At 41.3% G+C, this 22014-nt stretch overlaps 1 protein-coding gene across 6 annotated transcripts in view; it reads right to left on the bottom strand.

The window, feature by feature from the left end:
* The window catches only part of GK5 (glycerol kinase 5), a 79715-nt gene extending 59304 nt beyond the window's left edge, over positions 1-20411 (bottom strand). The window contains exons 1-3 of one of the 6 annotated variants that reach the window (XM_045503429.1): positions 20329-20411; positions 12181-12274; positions 9497-9572 (exon numbers count right to left, since the gene is read on the bottom strand). In XM_045503429.1, coding sequence (XP_045359385.1) covers positions 9497-9558 — 62 coding nt within the window. In that variant the 5' untranslated portion in view covers positions 9559-9572; positions 12181-12274; positions 20329-20411. Of the gene's footprint in view, positions 1-9496; positions 9573-12180; positions 12275-20101 lie in introns of all 6 variants that reach the window. The other 5 variants (XM_045503428.1, XM_045503425.1, XM_045503426.1 and 2 more) reach the window with 5 other exon arrangements.
* Positions 20412-22014: the final 1603 nt, after the last annotated feature.

Here is a 22014-nt window from a genome sequence, read left to right as displayed (position 1 = left end):
TGGTGTGTGTGTGTGTGTGTGTGCGCACACACACACACACACACACACACACACAAACGGAGTATTACTCGGCAATCAAAAAGAATGAAATCTTGCCACTCACAACTACGTGGATGGAACTGAAGGGTATTATGCTAAGTGAAATTAGTCAGAGAAAGACAAAAATCATATGACTTCATTCATATGAGGACTTTAAGAGACAAAACAGAAGAACATAAGGGAAGGGAAACAAAAATAATATAAAAACAGGAAGGGGGGCAAAACAAAAGACTCATAAATATGGAGAACAAACTGAGGGTTGCTGGAGGGGTTGTGGGAGGGGGGATGGGCTAAATGGGTAAGGGGCATTAAGGAATGTACTGAAATCATTGCTTCACTATATACTAATTTGGATGTAAATTTTAAAAAATAAAAAATAAACTTAAAAAAAAAAAGTAGTCAGAGGCTTAACCCAGGTGCCCCATAGACATATTTTTAAAATGCAAATTATACATTATGTCAAAATAATTTCAACATGGCTTTATTTTTTATTATTTATGATTAAATTTGGGGCAATTTTTATGCTTCAGAGACTTCCAACAGTTAAGAAAATTAAAGAAAAATTAGTTGTCAAAAATATGAAAATATTTTAATAGTGTTCTCTGATGCATAAAAGTTTTTGATATGGATGAAGTCCAATTTATCTATTTTTTTGTTTTATTAACTGTGCTTTTGGTGCCATTTAAGAAGTCGATGCTAGATTCATGGTCATGAAAATCTTCCTCTATGTTTTCTTTAAAACTACAAAGTTTTACCCTTTAAATTGAGTCTTTGATCCATTTTGTGAGTTAATTTTTATATATAGTATGTGGTAAGGGTCCACATTCATACTTTTGCAAATGAAAATCCAGTTTTCTCAACTTTGTTGAAGACACGTTTTTCCACACTGCCTGGTTGGTGTCGTTGTCAAAAATCAGTTGACCATTGTATTTGATTCCTTAGGCTGCCGTAACAGCTTAAGACAAAAGCAATTTATTGTCTCAGTTTGGAGGCTAGACGTCCAGAATCATAATGCTGCCAGGGCCACACTCCCTCTAAAATCTATAATGGAGTCCTTCCTTGCCTTGTGCTGGCGGTCTATAGCAATCTCTGGCATTTCTTGGCTCATTGCTGCATCACTCCAACCCTTCTCCTTCACATGAAATTCTCCATGTGTCTGTCTTCACGTGGCTGTCTTTGTATGAGGACATTAGTCACACTGAACTAGAAATCCACCCTACTGCATTATGGTCTCATCCTAATTTAACTAATTACATTCACAGTGACCCTATTTCCCGAGGTCAAATTTTGATGAGCTGTTGTTGCTTCTGTTGGGTTATTTCCCCCAAATCTCTCTCACTCCTAAGTGTGAGATTACTGAGTCCAAGGGTAAGAAGACTTTCCAACTCCTCACATGTGGCCAAACCTGCAACAGTTGATGTTATAGTCAATATTGCATATTGATTATAATACCACTTCCAATGCCTTCTCAGCTAGGGTGCCTGTACCAGATGGTGCTTCAGGGAGTGTCTGGAGCATTGGTTGTACTTGATAACTATTTGGAGACATTAATTTTATATGAAAATATTAATTTAATTTATATTAAATTATTAATTTAAATATTAATTTAATTAAATTTAATATTATATATTAAAAAATATGAGAGCAATGTATGAGTGAAACACTTCTGCCATAATCTCACCCAGACTGTTATTTTGTTAGTTTAATATATAAAAATGCGCCTTGCTTCAGTAACTTGTAAGACTGAGTACTGAGAGGTGCTATTTACAGGAAAGACAGAGTAATTATGGAGTTGAAAGTGGTTATAAGGAAATGTCATGAGTCCTGAATTGTACAGTTTAAATTATACTATTTATTATGTGTAATTTTGTATCTTAATGTTTAATTTTAGTCTTTAACAGATTAATTCATCAAACATTCCTTAGGGTGTGACTAATTCCTTCAGTCAGTGAGATGCGTAAAACTTATTCCTTTGAAAATAAATGTGATAACTCTAGAAATCTGGTTTACCCCCTCCTCAGGGACTGCTGATTTTTCTTTCTTGAGGGTTGGAGTTGTCAGTGTGTGACTTTTCCAAACTATTATTGCAAAGTGTGTATTCCTTGTTGTGTGTAGTCACTGAAGTTTCTGTGACTTCTGTTCTCTCTGTGTCAGTGAGCTGACAAAGATTTTCTTAAATGTCTGGCTCCAGAAAAAAAACATTAAATCTCCCAACAGACACTGGTTAAGAAAGCCACTGCAGCTGAGAGGGCTGGAACCTAGGTAAGCAGCCGTGCCAGTCCCATGGGGCACCACCAAAGCATAAACATCCAAATTTTTGTAGGACAGTGTCCCTACTGCTTGTCCTAGTAGCAGCCACTCACTCCAGTAATGGGAGCTGCTTTTCCCATACCCACAGAAGCACTGAGGAGTAAAAGACAGTGGCCAGTTTGCACACACCCTCTTACCTGAGAGTAGTTGCCGCTACTTTCATCCAGCACTCCCCTAGTTGTTTTAAGGCCTAATTAGGTTCTAGAGTTTTGAAGCAGTTTACTACAACCTCTCTTTCCAGCTCAATGGTTGCTTTGACCAATCCTCACAGGTTCCTACTCCATTATTCTTCATGAGGTTCTTTTTACCCCTTACCTTTCAAGTTAACCATCTATCTTCCCAATACCTAACCTGGGATCATTCCAGCTTTCTTCTGTGTCTGCTTTCTTTCTTTTTAAAAATTTTTTAAGTTCTTTTTTAGTTTATTTATTTTGAGAGAGAGAGAGAGAGAGATAGCACAAGTCGGGGAGGGGGAAAGAGAGAATCCCAAGCAGGCTCTGCACTGCCAGCTCAGTCAGATGCAGGGCTCGAACCCAGAAAACCGTGAGATCATGACCTGAGCTGAAATCCAGAGTCAGAGGTTTAACCAACTAAGCAACCCAGGTGACCCTCCTGTGTCTGCTTTAAATACCAGAACCTTGTGAACTGGTACCGATCCATATGTATGGAATACAACCTAACAAAGCCTTCAATGTTTCCTCATAACCTCTCATTACTTCAACCAAATGTGATACAAGTACAATTCAGATTTCTCATCATTCATGCAAAGTATATTCACTGTGGTAACCACTGTCTTCCTTATTTCCAGATTTACAGGCTGATTTCTATTTGACTTGACCATTCTGCAATACTGATTCCGGACCATCACTTCATCCTACCTAAAACTGTCACTTTCCTGGAGTGCCAGGGTGGCTCAGTCGCTTAAGCGTCCAACTTTGGCTCAGGTCATGATCTCACGGTTCAAATCTGAACCCCACTTTGGGCTCTCTGCTGTCAGCACAGAACCCGCTTCGGATCCTGTCTCCCCCTCTCTCTGCCCCTCCCCTGCTGTAGCACTCGCTGTCTCTCAAAAATAAACAAACATTTAAATTAAAAAAAATAACTGTCACTTTCCTAAGCTTCCATGATATCACTGTGCTGTTTCTCCTCTTACCTCTCTAAGTATATGTTCTCTGGTTTCCTCTGCAAATATTTCTTCCTTTGACTGCCAGTTAAATGCTGGTATCTGCTGAGGGTTATATACTTGGTCCCCTTCTCTTTTTAACTAACTGTTGTCTGTAAAGAAATCTGACCCACACTCATGAATGCTGTCAGCACAGGACTACTCACCCATCTACAACTCTAGGGCCAGCTTCTCACATAATTTCCATCCCCTCACAAATAGCTACCTTCTGCATATCTCCTAGAATTGCTCCATGCCACCTCAAATGCAACACATCCACCCCAAACCTGCTGCCCCTCTTTCTCTAGTGTGCCACACTTGGGTTAATGGTATCCTTTAGCTGCTTCAGCCAAAAACTAGGGGGAAGTGGGGAGATCATCCTAAGTCCACAGGGATTCTGTTATATCCCTGGAGTTTATATTTTAATGGAGGGGAGAAACAAATGAGTAATTAAAACTATCATTTCATATAAGCATGATGCCATGAAAGAATGCATGGTAAAAGAATAGAGTAACTGGGGGTGGGGAGTGTTTTTAGGTATGAGAGCAGAGACTTGAATAAGCAATTGTCTTCAAAGACACTTCCCCGTCTTACTCTCATTCCTCTCAAATCCACTGTCTACCCTGATTCAAGAATATTCTTTCCAGGGGCACCTGGGTGGCTCAGTCGGTTAAGCATCTGACTCGGTTTCAGCTCAGGTCATGACCTCATGGTTTATGGGTTTGAGCCTCACATCAGGCTCTGTGCTGACAGTGAGGAGCTTGCTTGGGATGCTCTCGCTCTCTCTCTCTCTCTCTCTCTCTGTTTGCCCTTCCCCTGCTCGTGCTCTGTCTCTCTCAAAAATAAATAAACAAACATGAAAAAAATTTTAAGAATATTCTTTCTAAAATGTAAATTTGGTCATATTACCCTTCTGCTTAACAGCTTTTGATAACTTCCCACTACTTATAAGAGATAAACTCTTTACCAAAACAAATGGCCTTTCCTGGTCTGGGACCTTGCCTTCCTCTCCAGGTACAACTCAGTCACTCAAACATTTGAAGGCCTACTATGTGAAGGTACTGTTCTAAGTGTGAAGGACCTAGTGAGAATAGGGCAGACAAAAATCCCAACACTGGGGGCGCCCGGGTGGCTCTGTCAGTTGAGCGTCCGACTTCGGCTCAGGTCATGATCTCACAGCTCGTAAGTTCAAGCCCCGCATCAGGCTCTGTGCTGACAGCTCGGAGCCTGGAGCCTGCTTTGGATTCTGTGTCTCCCTCTCTCTCTCCCCTCCCCTGCTTGTGCTCTCTAAGATAAATAAACATTAAAAAAAAATTTTTTTTTAATCACAACACTCATGGAACTTCTTACACCTATGGGAGATATGTAATAAATAAATATTCAAATAAGTAAATAAGAATTTTGGATGATAAGTGATATCAAGAAAATAAAATGGTAAATTGATGGGCAAATAAAATGGTCAGGGAAGGTCTCCTGGGAGAATGATCTCCGTGGTGAGGTCGGAATGATGAGAAAGAGGTAAGATCTCAGGTAAGAGCGTTCCAGATAGAGGGAGCAACAAGTGCAAAGCTGCTCCTAATAAAAGTAGGAACCAGTGGGAATGTTCAAGAAACAGAGAGCAGGCTAGTGTGGCTGGAGCACAGACTAGGAAGAGGGTAGTCAGAAGATCAGGGTCAGGAAGAAGTCAGAACCCTTGGGTGTGGTGCCTTCCCTATTTCACCCCCTGAATTCCAAAGTACCTTTGATTCTTCAGACACTCCATACTCTTGTGCCTCCTGTTTATGCCCTTGATTTGCTCTTTTTACTTAGAAAGCATCTACTCATGGGGTGCTTGGGTGGTTCAGTCAGTTAAGCATCTGACTTCGGCTCAGGTTATAATCTCATGTTTCATGAGCTCGAGCCCTGAGTCAGGCTTTACATTGACAGACCGGAGCCTGCTTTTGATTCTGTCTCCCTCTCTCTCTGCCCCTCTTCCACTTCCATTTCTCTCTCTCTCTCTCTCTCTCTGTCAAAAGAAACAAGCAAACAAGCAAACAAACATGAATATATTTTCTACCAGGGAAACCAAATACTCAATTACTCACTTACTTACTACAGGACGAAGTCCTATGAAGGAGAAATATAGAATGCCATGAGTATCCTTTTTTTTTTTTTTTTTTCAACGTTTATTTATTTTTGGGACAGAGAGAGACAGAGCATGAACGGGGGAGGGGCAGAGAGAGAGGGAGACACAGAATCGGAAACAGGCTCCAGGCTCTGAGCCATCAGCCCAGAGCCTGACGCGGGGCTCGAACTCACAGACCGCGAGATCGTGACCTGGCTGAAGTCGGACGCTTAACCGACTGTGCCACCCAAGCGCCCCCAGAATGCCATGAGTATCCTTAACAGGAGACCTTGCCTAGTGTAAAGGTCAGGAAAGGCTTCTTTGAGAAATGACAACGGAACTGAGCTCTGAAGGATGAGGAGGAACAAACGAAGAGAGTGAACACTGCTGACAAAATGTGTTACACATTCGAAGGTTCTCAGGATGAAGCATGGTGTGTTAAATGTTAGCACAGCTGAAGAACAAAGGGATAAGACCACAAGAAGAACGAGACATCATTAATTCATAGCATGGTAGAAGATAATCTAGAATACTGATCTTAAGAAGTAACACATATTCCAATATTCACTTAGCAGTGATGTGGGTTTGTTTTACCTATGTCAACAATAAAAAAACAAATGGAGGAAAAACACGACAAGCAATATGTAAATGAGTTGCCTTAAACCTCTCTAACACAGTGTACCATTCCGTGGTTCCTAATGTATTTCTGTCATAAGTAATTGGAAAGAACCATTAACACAAGTATCAAGTACTACAATAAAAGATGTATTTGGTGCTGTGGGAACACAGTCATTTACATACTTGTATTATGAGACTGTCAATTTCTTGAGGGCTGGTCTTCTTATTCATTTTCATATTCAGCTCTGTAGCCAGCACACTGCCTTACTCCCTATAAGTCCTCAGTTACTGAGTGAATCTCAGTTTGCCTGCGTGACTCATAGTTTATGTTACTAATTGGCACACACCCTGATCTGAGGTTAGCTGGCAGAAGCCTCCCTGAGAGACACAGGGATTGAAGGAACAAAACAGATCCGATTTTGTAGAACAAACGAATTTAAAACAACCAAAATAGAGGAGATGTACTATAGCTATTGTCAGATACAGGCTAAACACATCACTGACTAAATACATTGAAAAATACTTTAATCTGAAGAATATGAAGAAAAGTCAAGGCCTGTAAAAAGTTAATAAACACCAAGCATCTGAAGGAGGGGAAAGGAGGAAAAAAAAAAAAAGAAAGTTCAATGTTTTAGGCTTACTGACGACAGCAACAGGAAAACAATGTTTCTATAGCCGTGATGATAGAAATGGACAGTGACCGTAGGGGAAAGAAACAGTGAGTTGGGAGGAGGTGCTGGTCAGGTCTGGAATGCACAGTAGATTGTGCCAGGGTCCTGTCAATCTCTCTCTAGAAAATGAGCTCAGAGCTGTGCCCACTCACTCTTGTGCTGTATCTCAGCTCTTTGTTGGGGAGCTTGTAGATCTGCCAGCATTATGTGCTACATGGCACATGGTGCCCAGGGAGCACTATTTTAAGACTCTATTATTTTAAGGTAAAAGAAGCACAAAGCTGTGTGTGTGTGTGTGTGTGTGTGTGTGTGTGTTGAATATCTAGTATTTCCTACAAGCAGTTTCCAAAACTCATGATGAAAGAATATGAACATCTCAAAAAAGGACAACCAAGGAGAAAACTCAAAATTAATTGTCTGAGGAAGAAAGCCTATCCTGCCAGAATGACAACACCAATAAGGGAAGTGAATGGTCTTGGATGGTCTTGGAATCTGACCCTTCTATTTCTCCTAAAAGTGAGGTATGGTCCTACTGCCACACAAAAACTTTGCATCCTAGTATTTTGACCTTCCTGTCATGAATGACCTGGAATCTAGGTTCTGATGAAAACAATCAATGTGGCCAATGATCTAATCTCCAAATCCAACAAAACATGACACTTCCAATCAGTTGTTTCCCTAGGAACACTCTCCTGCCTCAACGTCCATACCACCCACTTCCCAGATATGTGTTTGTCCTGTCATGCTAGCTTTTTGCTTTCTGACTCCCAATTAGTTGGGGGGCAGGGTGGATACTCACTGTCTAAATCCTCAGTCTTCTTTTCTTTTATCCATATAATCTCTACCAGAGAACACACCTACTCTTCTGGACTTTATCTATGTCAACAGTTCTCAACTGGGAGTGATTCTACCGCCCAGGGGACACTGGGCAATGTCTGGTGATGTTTTTGGCTGCCAAAACCAGGGGGGGAGGGTGCTATTGGTACCTGGAAGGCAGAGGCCAGGGATGCTGCTAAACACCCTACAATGCCCAGGATAGCCCCAACAACAAAGAATCATCTGGCCCAAAATGTCAATGGTGCCACTGTTTAGAAACCCTGACCTACACAGATGGCTTTAAATCCTTTACTCTTTTATCTGACACATGTATTACCTATTTAAGACTCACTGTGCCCAATGCACTGGGTGGGGAGCTGGGGGAAGGCACAGAGGGACTGTAGACGCAGGCATCCATCTGAGAAGCATTATACCCTCAAAGAAAGAGCACCTATCTGGAGGAAATGAGCCATGCCTCAGTATAAACCAGACAAATGTTCTAACCACCTTTAGGGGATCTCCATTTCCCCATGTCCCAAACCAAACACTTTATCATATTCCCTTCTACCCACCATCATCACCACCTAACTGGTTCCTCCTTTTATGTTGTCTATAATTTCAATCATTATCTTCCCAAACATCACTGGTAAATTTAAACTTCTTCCTCTTGCCCAGTACTGAATTAGAGGCCAAGTCCTTGTGAATTCACCCTGATTATATTTCTTATACTTATTCTTACCCCTATATCTACCATTTTTCTTCCCCACTGCCCCATGCTCAAGATGCCCTTTGGTGTGTAGGGCTTTATAACAAAGAAACATTTTATAGAGTTTTGCTGTTGTTATCATTTTTATTTTTTTTTTTATAATTTTCTTTATTTGAGAGACCGAGAAAGAGAGTGGAAGAGGGGGCAAAGGGAGAGAGAGACAGAGAGAGAGAGAGACAGACAACCCCAAACAGGTCCCACGCTCAGCACGGAGTGAGACATGGGGCTGGATCCCACAACCCTGGGATCATAACCCGAGCTGAAATCAAGAGTCGGACACTCAACCGACTGAGCCACCCAGGTGTCCGTTGTTAATGTTTTTAAAGAAACTCATGTTGAAGGTAATATAGAGGTAGTGGGAAGGGCATATGTTTTGGGGTCAAAAAAGATAATTTGGAATCTTGGCTCTATTTATTAACTGAGTGGCCTTGAACCACTTACTTATTTCGCTAAGCCTCAGTTTCTTTCTCTGTAAAAAGACATATTACATAATACCTAATTAATAAGTATGTTTGTTAGGATAATAGAACCTGAAATATCAGAGGTATTCACTATATGGTAGCCATTATGATGTTATAATTATGTTTATACATACCTCATATGTTGTAGGTACTTAAATATCAAATTTGGAACAGACTGAAAATATAAACCATAATTATAGAATTGTGTTTTTGAAATTTGTTAGAATCTCCTGAATCTTTTTCTATATAAGCTAATTTTTAAGATTTCAATCCATGCTTATTTGAAAAACTAACTCACCTCAAAAGAAAGGAACGGAGAATTGTAATGACAGTAATAATATTTTTATTGTTATTATTTAATAGAAGTCAAGCCCAAACAACATGCAGGGAGTGTACTTTAAAACGCCAGAAAGCAGGCCCACTTTCATCCCTCTTAACCAAGCAAAACTCTTCATTCATAAATTTAAAACTCCTCAAAAAGGTCTTACAGCAGCACACTCACTATGGTATGAACCCAGCAACAGAATGTTTATCAAACAACGTACTTACTTGTTCCATGTAATAAAAGTTGCTCTCTGTGTTGAAATGCCAAGACCAACAATTTGATTCATCTCTATTCCTGCAGCTAAAAATAAAGATAGGTAAAACACATGGGGGTAAAAGCCAGTGAAGTTTTCTTTATAATATTATAGTATGGGAAATAGATCATTCAATATAATCTTTAAGAAAAACATCTGGGTTTAGCATTTAGTAACATAACTGGAGCTAATAAAGAAAGCATTACTAAGATGATTTTGTAGTAATTTTTTACTTAAAGGGAAAAAGGTCATATTTGAATAATAGCAAAATGGGCTTTTGCTTTAAATGTCAGGAAAAAAATAAACAATACTCAAAGTTACTTGGATTGTATTTTCTTCTTGTAATACTAAAAGAGTGGATCTTAATTCAAGCAATGATCAACCTATGAAAATTAATACAGGGAAACCTCTCTAAAATGCAGTCACAGTCATACCACTGGGCCAATTACAGGAAGACCTATCAGCTACAGACCCCACGAAAAGAATCCTCAGCAGAAAAGAATTGACAATCACAGGTCCTGATAGGAAAAGACGTACACTGCATCTTCCATAACAAATCTACTACCCAAGCCAATGAGAAACCATCATCACCCTAAACTCTTGCTTGTCTCCCAATGGACCACAGTTCAAAACAAACCTTCCCAACTTCTTTCTCCTTTTTAACAAAATAACATTCCTCTTTTTTGTTTGTTGTTGGACTAGCCTATGGTTTTTGACATAGCTTGCTTGTCCCAAATTGCAATTCTGCTATTCCTGAATAAACCCCTATTTGCTGGTAAAACAACTTATTTTCAAGATCAACACACCATAATAGAAGCTGGTTGATGACAGTAAAGGAAAATCCCCAGGGAAAGTATTATAATTACTGAAGCTCAGGTCTTATTTTCCATACAAACAGATGCTAAATGCAAATAAAACATGGTTTTTTTTTTTTTGGTTCATATTTCTTAAAATACAGCTACTTGAGTATTTTTCATGATATTGTTTTAAAAGAGCAATTTATGCCACTAGGAAAAATAGGGACAACTTCAATTTGAGTACTGAGGAAGACATATCACCTCACATACAGTACTTCTCTCAAAAATATTTAACTTGAAGCTAATCATGAGGAATAAATCAGGACAAGCCCATAATGTAGGACTGTCTAATAAACTGGTCTGTACTTTTGAAAATTGTCAGTGTCATAAAGAACACGCTCTAGATTAAAAGAGACTAGACAGACTGACTGCCATGTGCAATGCCTCATCTTTGGCCGGATTCTGGATGGGAAAAAAGCTATTAATGACTGAGATAAGAGAGGACTATTGAAGATGAAGCATTAGAAAATATTACTGTATTAATGTTAAATTTCCTCTAAGATAAGTGCACTGTAGTTATATAAGAGAATTCCCCTTTCTTTTTTAAAAAATATTTTTTAACGTTTGTTTATTGTTTTGAGAAAGAGAGAGAGAGACAGAACACAAGCGGTGGAGGGACAGAGAGAGAGGGAGACACAGAATCCAAAGCAGGCTCCAGGCTCTGAGCTGTCTGCACAGAGCCTGACGCGGGGCTGGAACTCATGAGCTATGAGATCATGACCTGAGCTGAAGTCAGACACTCAACCGACTGAGCCACCCAGACATCCCGAGAATTCCCCTTTCTTTGGAGATAATGTTCAAGTATTTAGGGAGAACAGGTTATTATGTCACAGCCAATGTTCAAATGGGTCAAATAAAAGAGTTTGCAAAGGATGGTAAACACTACTAAACATGTTTGATTCTGGGAAAAAGGTATACAGGTATTCCATGTACTACTGGAACTTTTTAAAATAAGTTTGACATATTTCAAACCAAAAAAGGTAAGAAGGAGAAGCAATTCAATCACAAAAGTGAAGTAAGAGATCTTTTGGAATTCACATTTATAAGTCATCTTTTGCCATGTTCTTAAAGAAAGTTGCATTGAAAATGTTCTTAAAGAGCTAAGATTTCAGACTGTGGCTATGGCCAGGACAGCACTTTGCATCAAGAGGCCACACAGAAAAACAAAAACAGGGGCAGCTGGGTGGCTCAGATGGTTAAGTGTCTGACTTCAGCTCAGGTCATGATCTCACAGTTTGTGAGTTCAAGCCCAGCATTGGGCTCTGTGCTGACAGCTCAGAGCCCGGAGCCTGCTTCGGATTCTGTGTCTCCCTCTCTCTCTCTGCCCCTCTCCGGCTCATGCTCTTTCTCTGTCTCAAAAATAAGTAAACATTTAAAAAAAATTAAAAAACAAAACAAAAAAAAACTTGTCTAACAATAAAGGTATCTCAAGTGTAAATTTCTAACAGCAGGAACTGTGTGTTATAACTTTGTTAATAAATAACCTCTGGTATTTTGTACACAACACGAAATCAAAGGAGCACTAACTACAACTAGGAATGAAGAAGGAAGGTGAATCTTTATACTGCAGTTGAAAAAAGATTTAAGCCAGAGGAGAGAGTTGCCATTACCTTTCCTTAACAAAGTGGTTAACAGTAAACCACAAATGTCAGCTGAAAAATACTGGGAAATTGTGACCCCAGTAAAATACTATTTGTATAATTATAGCTTAGGCAACCCACAAAATTCTAAAGACTGAGGAAAACTCTTACTAACACAAAATATACTTTATTATTTTTATTTTTCTAAATCTAATTACCTTTAACAGACTCTTTTATTACAGCAAGAAACTGAAGCCAGAGAACATCAGGATCAATTTCAACCCAGCCAGTTTGAGGATAAAGACTTTGTACCTATTTAGAAAAAGGAAATTTAACAAAAACAACATTAGAGCACGTCAATAATATCTGGGTCTTAAAATTACTGGTTAAAATGATTAACAACATGATTTTATTATCTAATTCATTTTTATTGTTAAAATGCAAAATAGGAAATAAAAAGTTTTCTTTTGTTCATGACTTATAGAAAATTTTAGTTTTCTTTGTCCTTACTTTCCAAATTTATCTTTATTTTCCAAGTTTTCCAGAATGGAGATGTTCCATTTTTGTAACAAGAGAAATATCTTTTTAAATATAAAAATCAACAAATCAAGTACCAGGTTCTGGTTCAGACTATGATGAAGGAAGCACACTCCATCCCGTCTCTCCCACTGAATGCATGCAGCAGCTATTTGTGGACTCCACAACTGAACTGGTGGTAAGTTTCCCGTTTTATTTCCTGATCTTCCCTGGCCTGGACTCAAGGCAGTCCACAAAACCAGAAGTGAGTACCAGGGTGCAGTGGAAACTCCAAGAGAAGCTCTCATGTTTTGGCTAACAGAGAGAATGGGAGAAGTCCTCCATATTTCTTTTTTCCCCCACTTTGCCCACATACTTTTGTACCTAGGCTATCTTGTAGTAGTGGTTGCACCAGTAATCACAAGCACCTAAAATACTGAAGAAGGTAAAACTTCCTCTCCAACCAGAGGAGCTGTGGCCCAAGACCCTCATGGCTTTTTTTCTCTCTCTGTGCTTCCTGATGCGTAGCCCCAGCTGTGGGCATAGGAAGTGCCAGCAGAGTAGGGTAATGAAAGCTCTAGCGTTCTGGCAAGAGTAGCCACAAGGGGAGGCTCAGGGAACCAAAAAGTACCAGGAAAATCTCAGAGAGGGAGGGGCTTGGGAAAGCTGCTCCAGAAAGTTGTGAATGAATCCCGAGGCTCACCTCAAAGCTGCACATGTGTGAATATAATCCTAAACAGCATAGCAAAGATGTTAAGAATAGAACTAAGAGAGACCACTACCCAGGTGCCAGACTGACTACTGGGTGGCAAATACACAGGACAGATGCAAATAGTACCACCAAGATTTTGGAAATAACCAACAGTGAAACCAAAGTCCACACAAGGGTAGCCTGAACCCAACTGCATTCATTGCCTGGTGAAAGAAAAATATCAACATTCATCATAAGATTTACACAAGACCCAGACTCTTATAACACAATATTCAAAATTCCATGATACAAGCTGAAAATTATAAGGTATGTGAAGAACCAGAAAAATCTACCCTCACATGGGAAAAGGTAATAGATACTAACGCCAAGATGACAAATATCAGATCAAGACTTCAAAGCAGCGATTATAAAAATGTTCCAAGAAAGAAGGGCAAATTATTTTGAAACAAATGCCAAGATAAAAAGTCTCAGCCAAGAAATGTTAAGACAAAAAAAATATTAGAACTGAAAAATACAATAATTAGGAGAATAGGGGAAAAGGAAAGATGCTGGTCAAAGGGTACAAACTTTCAGATATAAGATGAATAAGTTCTAGAGCTCTAACATACAGCATGGTAACTATGGTTAATAATAATGTACTGTACACTTGAAATTGCTAAGACAACTGTTGTGAAGTGTTCTCAACATACACACACACATGCACAAATAGTGATTATGTGAGTTACTGGGTATGTTAATTAGCTTAATTGTGGTAATCATTTCACAATGTATATGTATACCAAAACATCATGTTGGGGGCGCCTGGGTGGCGCAGTCGGTTAAGCGTCCGACTTCAGCCAGGTCACGATCTCGCGGTCCGTGAGTTCGAGCCCCGCGTCGAGCCCCGCGTCGGGCTCTGGGCTGATGGCTCAGAGCCTGGAGCCTGTTTCCGATTCTGTGTCTCCCTCTCTCTCTGCCCCTCCCCCGTTCATGCTCTGTCTCTCTCTGTCCCAAAAATAAATAAATGTTGAAAAAAAAAAATTAAAAAAAAAAAAAAAAAAAAAGAAATTATATTAAAAAAAAAAAATCATGTTGTACACCTTACATATATATACAACTTCTACTTGTCAATCATACCTCAATAAAGCTGGTAAAATCAATTTTAAAAAAGAAAAATATAATAATTAAAATAGGGGCGCCTGGGTGGCTCACTCAGTTGAGCATCCAATTCTTGATTTCAGCTCAGGTCACGATCCCAGGGTCTTGGGATTGAGCACCGCATTGGGCTCGGCACTGAGCATGAAGCCTGCTTAAGATTCTCTCTCTCTCTCTGTCCCTCTGCCCCTCAGCCACTCATGCTTTCTCTAAAAAACAAAAAACAAACAAACAAAAATCCTGGATGGCCTCAATAGTAAAATAAAGATAATAGAAGAATGTCAGTAAACCAAGATAGATCAATAGAAATTATCTGACATAAATATAAGAAAGGAAAAATATTGGGGAAAAAATCAAATAAAGCCTCAGGGACCTATGAGACAAGAGCAAAAGGTCTAGTATTTATGTCATCAGACTCCCCAGAGAAGAAAAGAAAGAGTTCAGTGAGAAAAAAAAAAAAAAAAAAAAAAATTACTCCAGGGAAGTAACAGTGCTAAAAATTTCCTAAGTTCAGTGAAAGATTTAAAATCTATATATTCAAGGAGTGCCTGGGTGGCTCAGTTGGTTGAGCGTCCAACTCTTCATTTCGACTCAGGTCATGATCCCTGGGTTGTGGGATCAATCCCTGTGGGATCAGGGTCCATGCTGAGCATGGAGCCTGCTTAATATTTTGTCTCTTTCTCTCTCTCTCTCACTCTCTCACTTTCTCTCTCTCTCTCTCTCTGTCTCTCTCCCCTGCCTGCATGGCCTCTCTCTCTACAATTAAAAGACAAAAGGTTAATGCAGAAGGACAATGAGAAGACAGCAAACAGGCTCAGACCTAGGTTTTATCAAATGTTGTTAATGATAACAGTGAGTGTGTGGGTGGCACATGGCTAAAGAGAGCAGAAAGATGATACTTCACTCCCTACTCAGATTGCACCGCATCTTTATTCAGCCCCGGCAGAGATTCCATGGTAAATTAGAGGTACCTCCAAAGGTTGGGATGCCAAATGAGGCTGAACACACAAGATCGGTTCAAAGTCTTTATAAGGATCCCCAATCCCCTCCTCCAGCCCCATCACTGCCCCTACCTAACCAAGCAGATGGTAAAAGGTTTACTCTCCAGAGGGACTGATCCAGAAGAGTTCTTTCCCTGCAAATACCAGATATAGCTGAGTGGGGTAAGACTACTGAGTGGTACTGAAAATATGAACAAATAACCAACCAAAGATCGAACATGTAAGAAAAGGCCAAAATAAAGAAAAAAAAAAGGAATGCTGAGGAGACAGTGACTATGTGGGGAGCATGAGGGTGACAAGGTCTGATATGAAAAAAGAATCCACTGAGTTCTGAGACATATTTAACAAAATCTACTCCCTTTCTATCTAATATTTGCTTTTTTCTAGGCAAGGCTTTCATGACCATAGACAAATGGCTCAGCTGCAACAAACACTTCCTCATCTAAAAAAACTCAAAGTGGACATCACTGCCTCAAGTCTACAAACCTTCAGACTTGATGGTGGCACTCCATAGTCACTCCCCCCACTCCACCAGCCCAGACAGCTCACTGTCCCCAAACATGTCACAACAGAGAAATCTCTTGTACTGAAGGAAGACCACACCCATTAGACAAAAGTATAACCAAAGCTAACAAGATCTGTTTTGTGGATTACAAACAAAACAAAGAGACAGCAACCAGAAGTTTTCAAGACAGAAGGGTACACAGTAGTAGAGGCCATACTGTTTTCTTTGAAGTGGCCTTTCTATCCTATTCTTCCCACCAAGATGTTATTGTTTGCCATGGTTTCTCACAATAGCCTGATGTTCCAATGGGGAACATGATAAACTTTCTCCATTTTTAAAATTAGAAACATCAAATATTGACATGTGGATTTAGTTTGTAACACCAAGATAGATCAAGATAGATTCAAGAATCTATAGAAAGATTTGCTTTCAAAATACAAATTAGGGGCGCTTGGGTGGCTCAGTCAGTTGAGTGTCCAACTCTTGATTTCAGCTCAGGTCATGATCCCAGGGTCGTGAGATAGAGCGCTGAATCAGGCTCTGTGCTCAGTGGGGAGCCTGCTTAAGATTCTCTCTTTCTCTCTCCCCACTGCCTCCCCCTATGCCTGCCTCTCCCCAGCTTGTACTTTCTCTCTAAAATAAATAAATACATAAATAAAGATAAATAAAAAGTACAAATTATTTTAAAAGCCTAAAAACGTATCTCTGCTGCTAAAAAATGAATGCCACAAGAAATAAAACTTGTCTTCTGAGAGGCCTGGTATTAGCCTCCTAACATAAGGGTTCATGTTTGGGATTTCAATTTTATGTAAAAAACTAACACAGCCTATTTTGTTCTTGTCTCTAAAGGGTGATCTCTTCACTTTTTCTTTCTCTCTTTCTCTTTGAAGCTATTTATGCAGCAGCATCAATCGAATCCTATACTAAGAGGTTTTGGGTTTCTACTATGCAGTCTTACCATCATATTAGCAGAGGTGATTTTCATCTGAGAAAATATACAAAAGTTCTGTGTCCAAACCAAAGTTTCATGAAGCAAAGTGAATTCTTAATACTTTAATTAAATGCAATACAGTGATTTATTCTGTACCCATGAGGTAATAAACCAGGTGCTAAGTAGCAATGTAGGCCAACAAGATCCTTCTTCTCAAAGAACTCCAGCAATCTGAAGTGACCGACCAATTGCTGATTGTTCTTCTCTAATTTGTTATGGACCAACATTTTTTTTTAATGTTTACTATTTATTTTGAGAGAGAGAGGGAGAGCATGCATGGGGGAGGGACAGAGAGAGAGGGAAAGGGAGAATCCCAAGCTGACAGCCTGGAGCCTGACCCTGGCCAATCCCATAAACTGCAAGATCATGACCTGACCCAAAATCAAGAGTCTGACACTCAAGTGACTGAGCCATCCAGGTGACCCATGGACCAACAATTTTTAAAAAAATTTTTTATTGCTGAGAGAGCACGAGAGGGGGAGGGGCAAAGAGAGAGGGAGACACACAATCCCAATCAGGCTCTAGGCTCATCGCCGTAAGCACAGAGTGTGAGATGGGGCTTGAATGCACGAAGGGTAAGATCATGACCTGAGCCAAAGTGGGATGCCTAACCGACTGAGCCACCCAGGTGCCCCTGGACCAACAATAAAACACAATTAAAAAATTTTCTAGGGGTACCTGCGTGGCTCAGTCAGTTGAGCCTCCAACTTCACCTCAAGTCATGATCTCACAGTCTGAGTTCAAGCCCCGCATCGGACTCTGTGCTGGCAGCTCAGAGCCTGGAGCCTGCTTCAGATTCTGTGTCTCCCTCTCTCTCTGCCCCTCCCGTTTGCAATGTCTCTCTCAAAAATAAATAAACATTAAAAAAAAAACCAAAAAGACGCAATTAAAACAATTTTCTAGGGGCTCCTGGGTGGCTCAATCGGTTAAGTGTCTGACTTCAGCTCAGGTCATGATCTCACGGTTTGTGAGTTTGAGCCTGGCATTGGGCTCTGCTGTCAGCGCAGAGCCCGCTTAGGATCCTCCATCCCCCTTTCTCTTTGCCCCCCCCCCCCACCGCTTGCATTCTTTCTCTTAAAAATAAATTAAAAAATTAAAATAAAACAATTTTCTCGGAAAAAATTACATACAAAAGAAAATCCCAAGTGTTTCAGTATTAAGGTCAACAGACATAAAATTACCCTACCAAACTGCTACACAAGTTTCTAAATCTTAGTTTCTTTATCTCTACCCCAGATGCCCAGGAACTACACTCTGAGAAGCAGTGCTATAAACTCCTACTACAGTTGGAGAAGCATTGCTAAAAACTTCTCAATCTAAGTGCTTCATCCGTTAGGGCAGGGACTTTTTGTATGTTCATTAATTCACATGTCTTTCCAGACACATCACAGTAGAGAGTGTGAGCAAAACATTCTTTGCTCCTGCTATTCAGAGCAATCTTGATTCAACTTTGGGATTCCTACCTCATTTCTCAAAAGTTAATCATTTTCCCCTAATAAAAAAGCAACCGAAACTTTGTATTTTCTGACAATCTGTGTCTCCCTTTGGTTCCAAATACTTCAATTCCTTAAACAAACACACATACAAACAACAACAAACAACAACAAAAACCCCACGACTGCCTAAAACAAAAGTACTGTGTGTCTAGAATTATGAGGGAGACTGTGTGAAAAGTATCATTGTGTTGTGATAAAGACTCATAAAAAGATAAGACGCATGCAGTCACTGAAGGACAGTGTTCTTTCAGGTTGGAGGAGGGTTGGTGTGTGTAGGTTTCTGCACAGGTAGCCAGAGAAGGGCCCAACAAGTGGCTGGGCTCCCAGCTCTCTGTCCTGGTCCTGAAACCAGAATGAAATTCCCCCGTTTTCTCAACGCAGTAACTTGGCTAGACCTACTCCTGGCAAGTGCTATGGTTGAAAAACACTGCTAAAGGGAGGGAACTGAGCAAAAACAAGAGTCCAAGGGCTGATGGGAATGGTTAGGTAACTAATGGCTCCTAACACAGCAATCAAAAAAGATGTTGATATTGGAAAGAAGGGTAAAAACACCATATCCAATCAACATTATTTTTGATGCACTTGTAGAAATTAACACTTCATTAAAATAAGAACAGAAGGGGCGCCTGGGTGGCGCAGTCGGTTAAGCGTCCGACTTCAGCCAGGTCACGATCTCGCGGTCCGTGAGTTCGAGCCCCGCGTCAGGCTCTGGGCTGATGGCTCAGAGCCTGGAGCCTGTTTCCAATTCTGTGTCTCCCTCTCTCTCTGCCCCTCCCCTGTTCACGCTCTGTCTCTCTCTGTCCCAAAAATAAATAAACGTTGGAAAAAAAAAATTAAAAAAAAAAAAAAAAGAACAGAAGAACACCAACCTGTTGGTCACTTTACTAATAACAACAAGGAGTTGGGAGGTTTCTCAAATCAGAAAAAGCTATTTTTATCAATGTTCAAAGATGGAAAATATAGGGCCCCTGGGTGGCTCAGTTGGTTAAGCGACCGACTTCGGCTCAGGTCATGATCTCACTGCTCCTGAGTTGGAGCCCCGCATGGGGCTCGGTGCTCACGGCTCAGAGCCTGGCGCCTGCTCTGGATTCTGTGTCTTCCTCTCTCTCTGTCCCTCCCTAGCGTGTGCAATCTCTCTCTCTCTCTCTCTCTCTCAAATATTAAAACAAACAAAACAAAACAAAATCCAAAGATGGAAAAGATAAAAGTAATGACAGCAGCCTTCAAAACTTATCCAATACCTCCCATATCCATGAAAATCAGTCCCTCAGGTGAGCAACCAGCACTCTGAGAGCAGTTAATGAAGACATGAAGAATGGACAATAAATTCTGTTAAGATCTGAAAAATGTAAATGTAAATAAAGACGGGACTGGAGGTCTCCTAAGGAACTGGGAAAAACCTAGCAAGTCACAAAGCACCTTTTGGTTGGATACGCGCGGAGTGCCCTGCCCGGCCCTGCCCTACGAGTCTCCGCAGTCCCACGCAGGAAAGGCTGGAAAGGCGAATCCGCAGGTGATAGAAGCAAGCGAACGACCTGGTCACAAAAAGGCCCCTCCAGCCCTCAGCAAGAACAGGAAGGGCGCACAAGTGTTTGCCCTGTCCGGGGAGGAAATTCGGGTATCTGCCCGCTCCCGGTCCGCGGCTCGGGGCCAAGGGCCCGCCGGTGCTGCAGGTGGCTGCATGCAGCTTGATGAGGCGGCCCCACCCGCTCGCCTCCCGCTACTCGATCCCGCATGCTCTGCGCGACCGTGACCCGTGGCCCCGACGCCCGCTCCCCCGTCACCTTCTGCGCGCTGGAGCCGCGGATCAGCGCCGCGTGGTCATAGACGTGGCAGCGGATCACCGAGCTGCCCACGTCCAGCCCCAGCACGAAGCCTGCGCGAGGGAGGCCTGGCGCGCTCTGCTCCGGGCGCCTCTGCTCTGAAACCGCACGCACCCCGACCATCCCGACCCAGCAAACCTCTCCGCAGCAACCGCCTACCGAGCGGGCGCGTTTATAAAGGCCCGCACCTCAGGGGCCGAGCGCGCCCAGCCGGGCCACCGCCCCCGGCCCGCCCCTCCGCGAGATCCGGGAAGCGTCCCGCCCCTGCCGCAGCCCCGCTCCTGCCGCGGCCCCGCCCCGACGCCGTGACATCACTGCCGCGCAGAGATCCTTTCGGCGCGGGTGCTGGGCGCTGGAGGCCCTGAGGGTTGCGCGGAGGTGAGCTAGTTTTGGGAGGTGGTCGTCGCGTTTCTTTTCACCAAAGTTACAGTTTATGACAGTTTTTAAAAATAAAGTGACCTGAAAAGAAGTTAAAAATTCATTCTGAAGTATATATTGATAAGCAGAGCCTAGCTCCTCCCGCAGACCACTCTCCCAAGAAAACCTGGTAAAATTTGTGCATGTAATACACATCGATAAATACTTGTAAATGAAATAACACACGAGGAGTAAGACCTTCTCCAGCCCTCTGGTAAGGAAGAAGGAACAAAGCGTAGGGTGGCCACTTTTACCCCCCGCTCCCCCCCCCCCCCCCCCCCCACCCCAGCAGTCTTTCAGACAGGACAGAAAGTCGCGGAAAGGCCTAGGGAAATTTTGAGATTCCTGTAGCTTCCTTTCACCAGCCTTCGCAGAAGGTGGTCCAGCTCCAAAGGTGCAGTCCTGATCTGTAGGGAGCAGGAAGGTGTTAATGCCTGCTTCAGCAGCCTCTCCACTACCACCAGCACTCCAAAAAAACCAGTGCCTGAAAATATTCATTATCTTCTTTTTGTAAAATTATGAAAGTTATATGGATACATGCTTTTTTGAAAATGAAAATTAAAAAGTAAAGGATCTTCATTTTGAACCAAATTGTCCTTTTGACCAAACTGTCACATTAACCAACTTGCTTTCAGCCAATTTCACCAAACTGGGCTCTTTGGCCGTATTACTTGAAGCTTACAACATACACCTATGAGAGTATATTCTTTTTGTCTCTGTACCTTGTTTCTTTCCAGTAGTACTCATTTTCCAAGTGGTCTCAGGATTACTTTCACCAGTGATGAAATTAAGAATTTTGACGAGTCATGTATGTGTTAATCCTTAGTATTGTAACTTGAAATGAATGACTAATGGGTTGTGTACTGATCAGAGTTTTCCAGAGAAACAGACCCAGTAGATTAGAGAGGAAGAGAAGGAGATTGAGATTTTAAGAAATTGCCTCACATGGTTTTATGGGTGCAAAGTTCCAGAAATCTGTAGGGCCAGGCTGAAAGGCTAGAAAGTTAGGTAAGAGTTGATGTTACAATCTTGAGTCTGAATTCTACAGGCTACAGAATCATATATTCTGGTTCCTCTTCAGATTGCATAAATCTTTCGCCTTTTATAAATTCAAATCAGTTATCCTATTATCAAAGGAACAGAGAATGTGAAAATGAGGACTTCAGCAACCACTTAGTCTAGTGTTTCTTAATCTGTTTCCACTCTTGAACAACTTTGAGACCCTGATGGATGCTATCTTCTGAGAATATGCTTACATACACAAAATTTGGCATGTAATTTCAGGTGTTGGGTATGGGATAAACTAAACATGAAGTTCTCAGGTTAAAAATCCAGAGCTGATTTCGCTAACCTGGACAGACAATTGCCTAGGAGAGGGCTGAGTAGCAAAGGGACACTGTGTTTCTTCCATGTTCATTGTTCTCTGCTGGCATCTCTTACCCTGCTCTGCTCTCAGG

The sequence above is a fragment of the Leopardus geoffroyi genome, chromosome C2, assembly GCF_018350155.1.
Source record: "Leopardus geoffroyi isolate Oge1 chromosome C2, O.geoffroyi_Oge1_pat1.0, whole genome shotgun sequence".
NCBI lineage: Eukaryota > Metazoa > Chordata > Mammalia > Carnivora > Felidae > Leopardus > Leopardus geoffroyi.
This window is presented reverse-complemented; position numbering and strand designations above follow the sequence as displayed.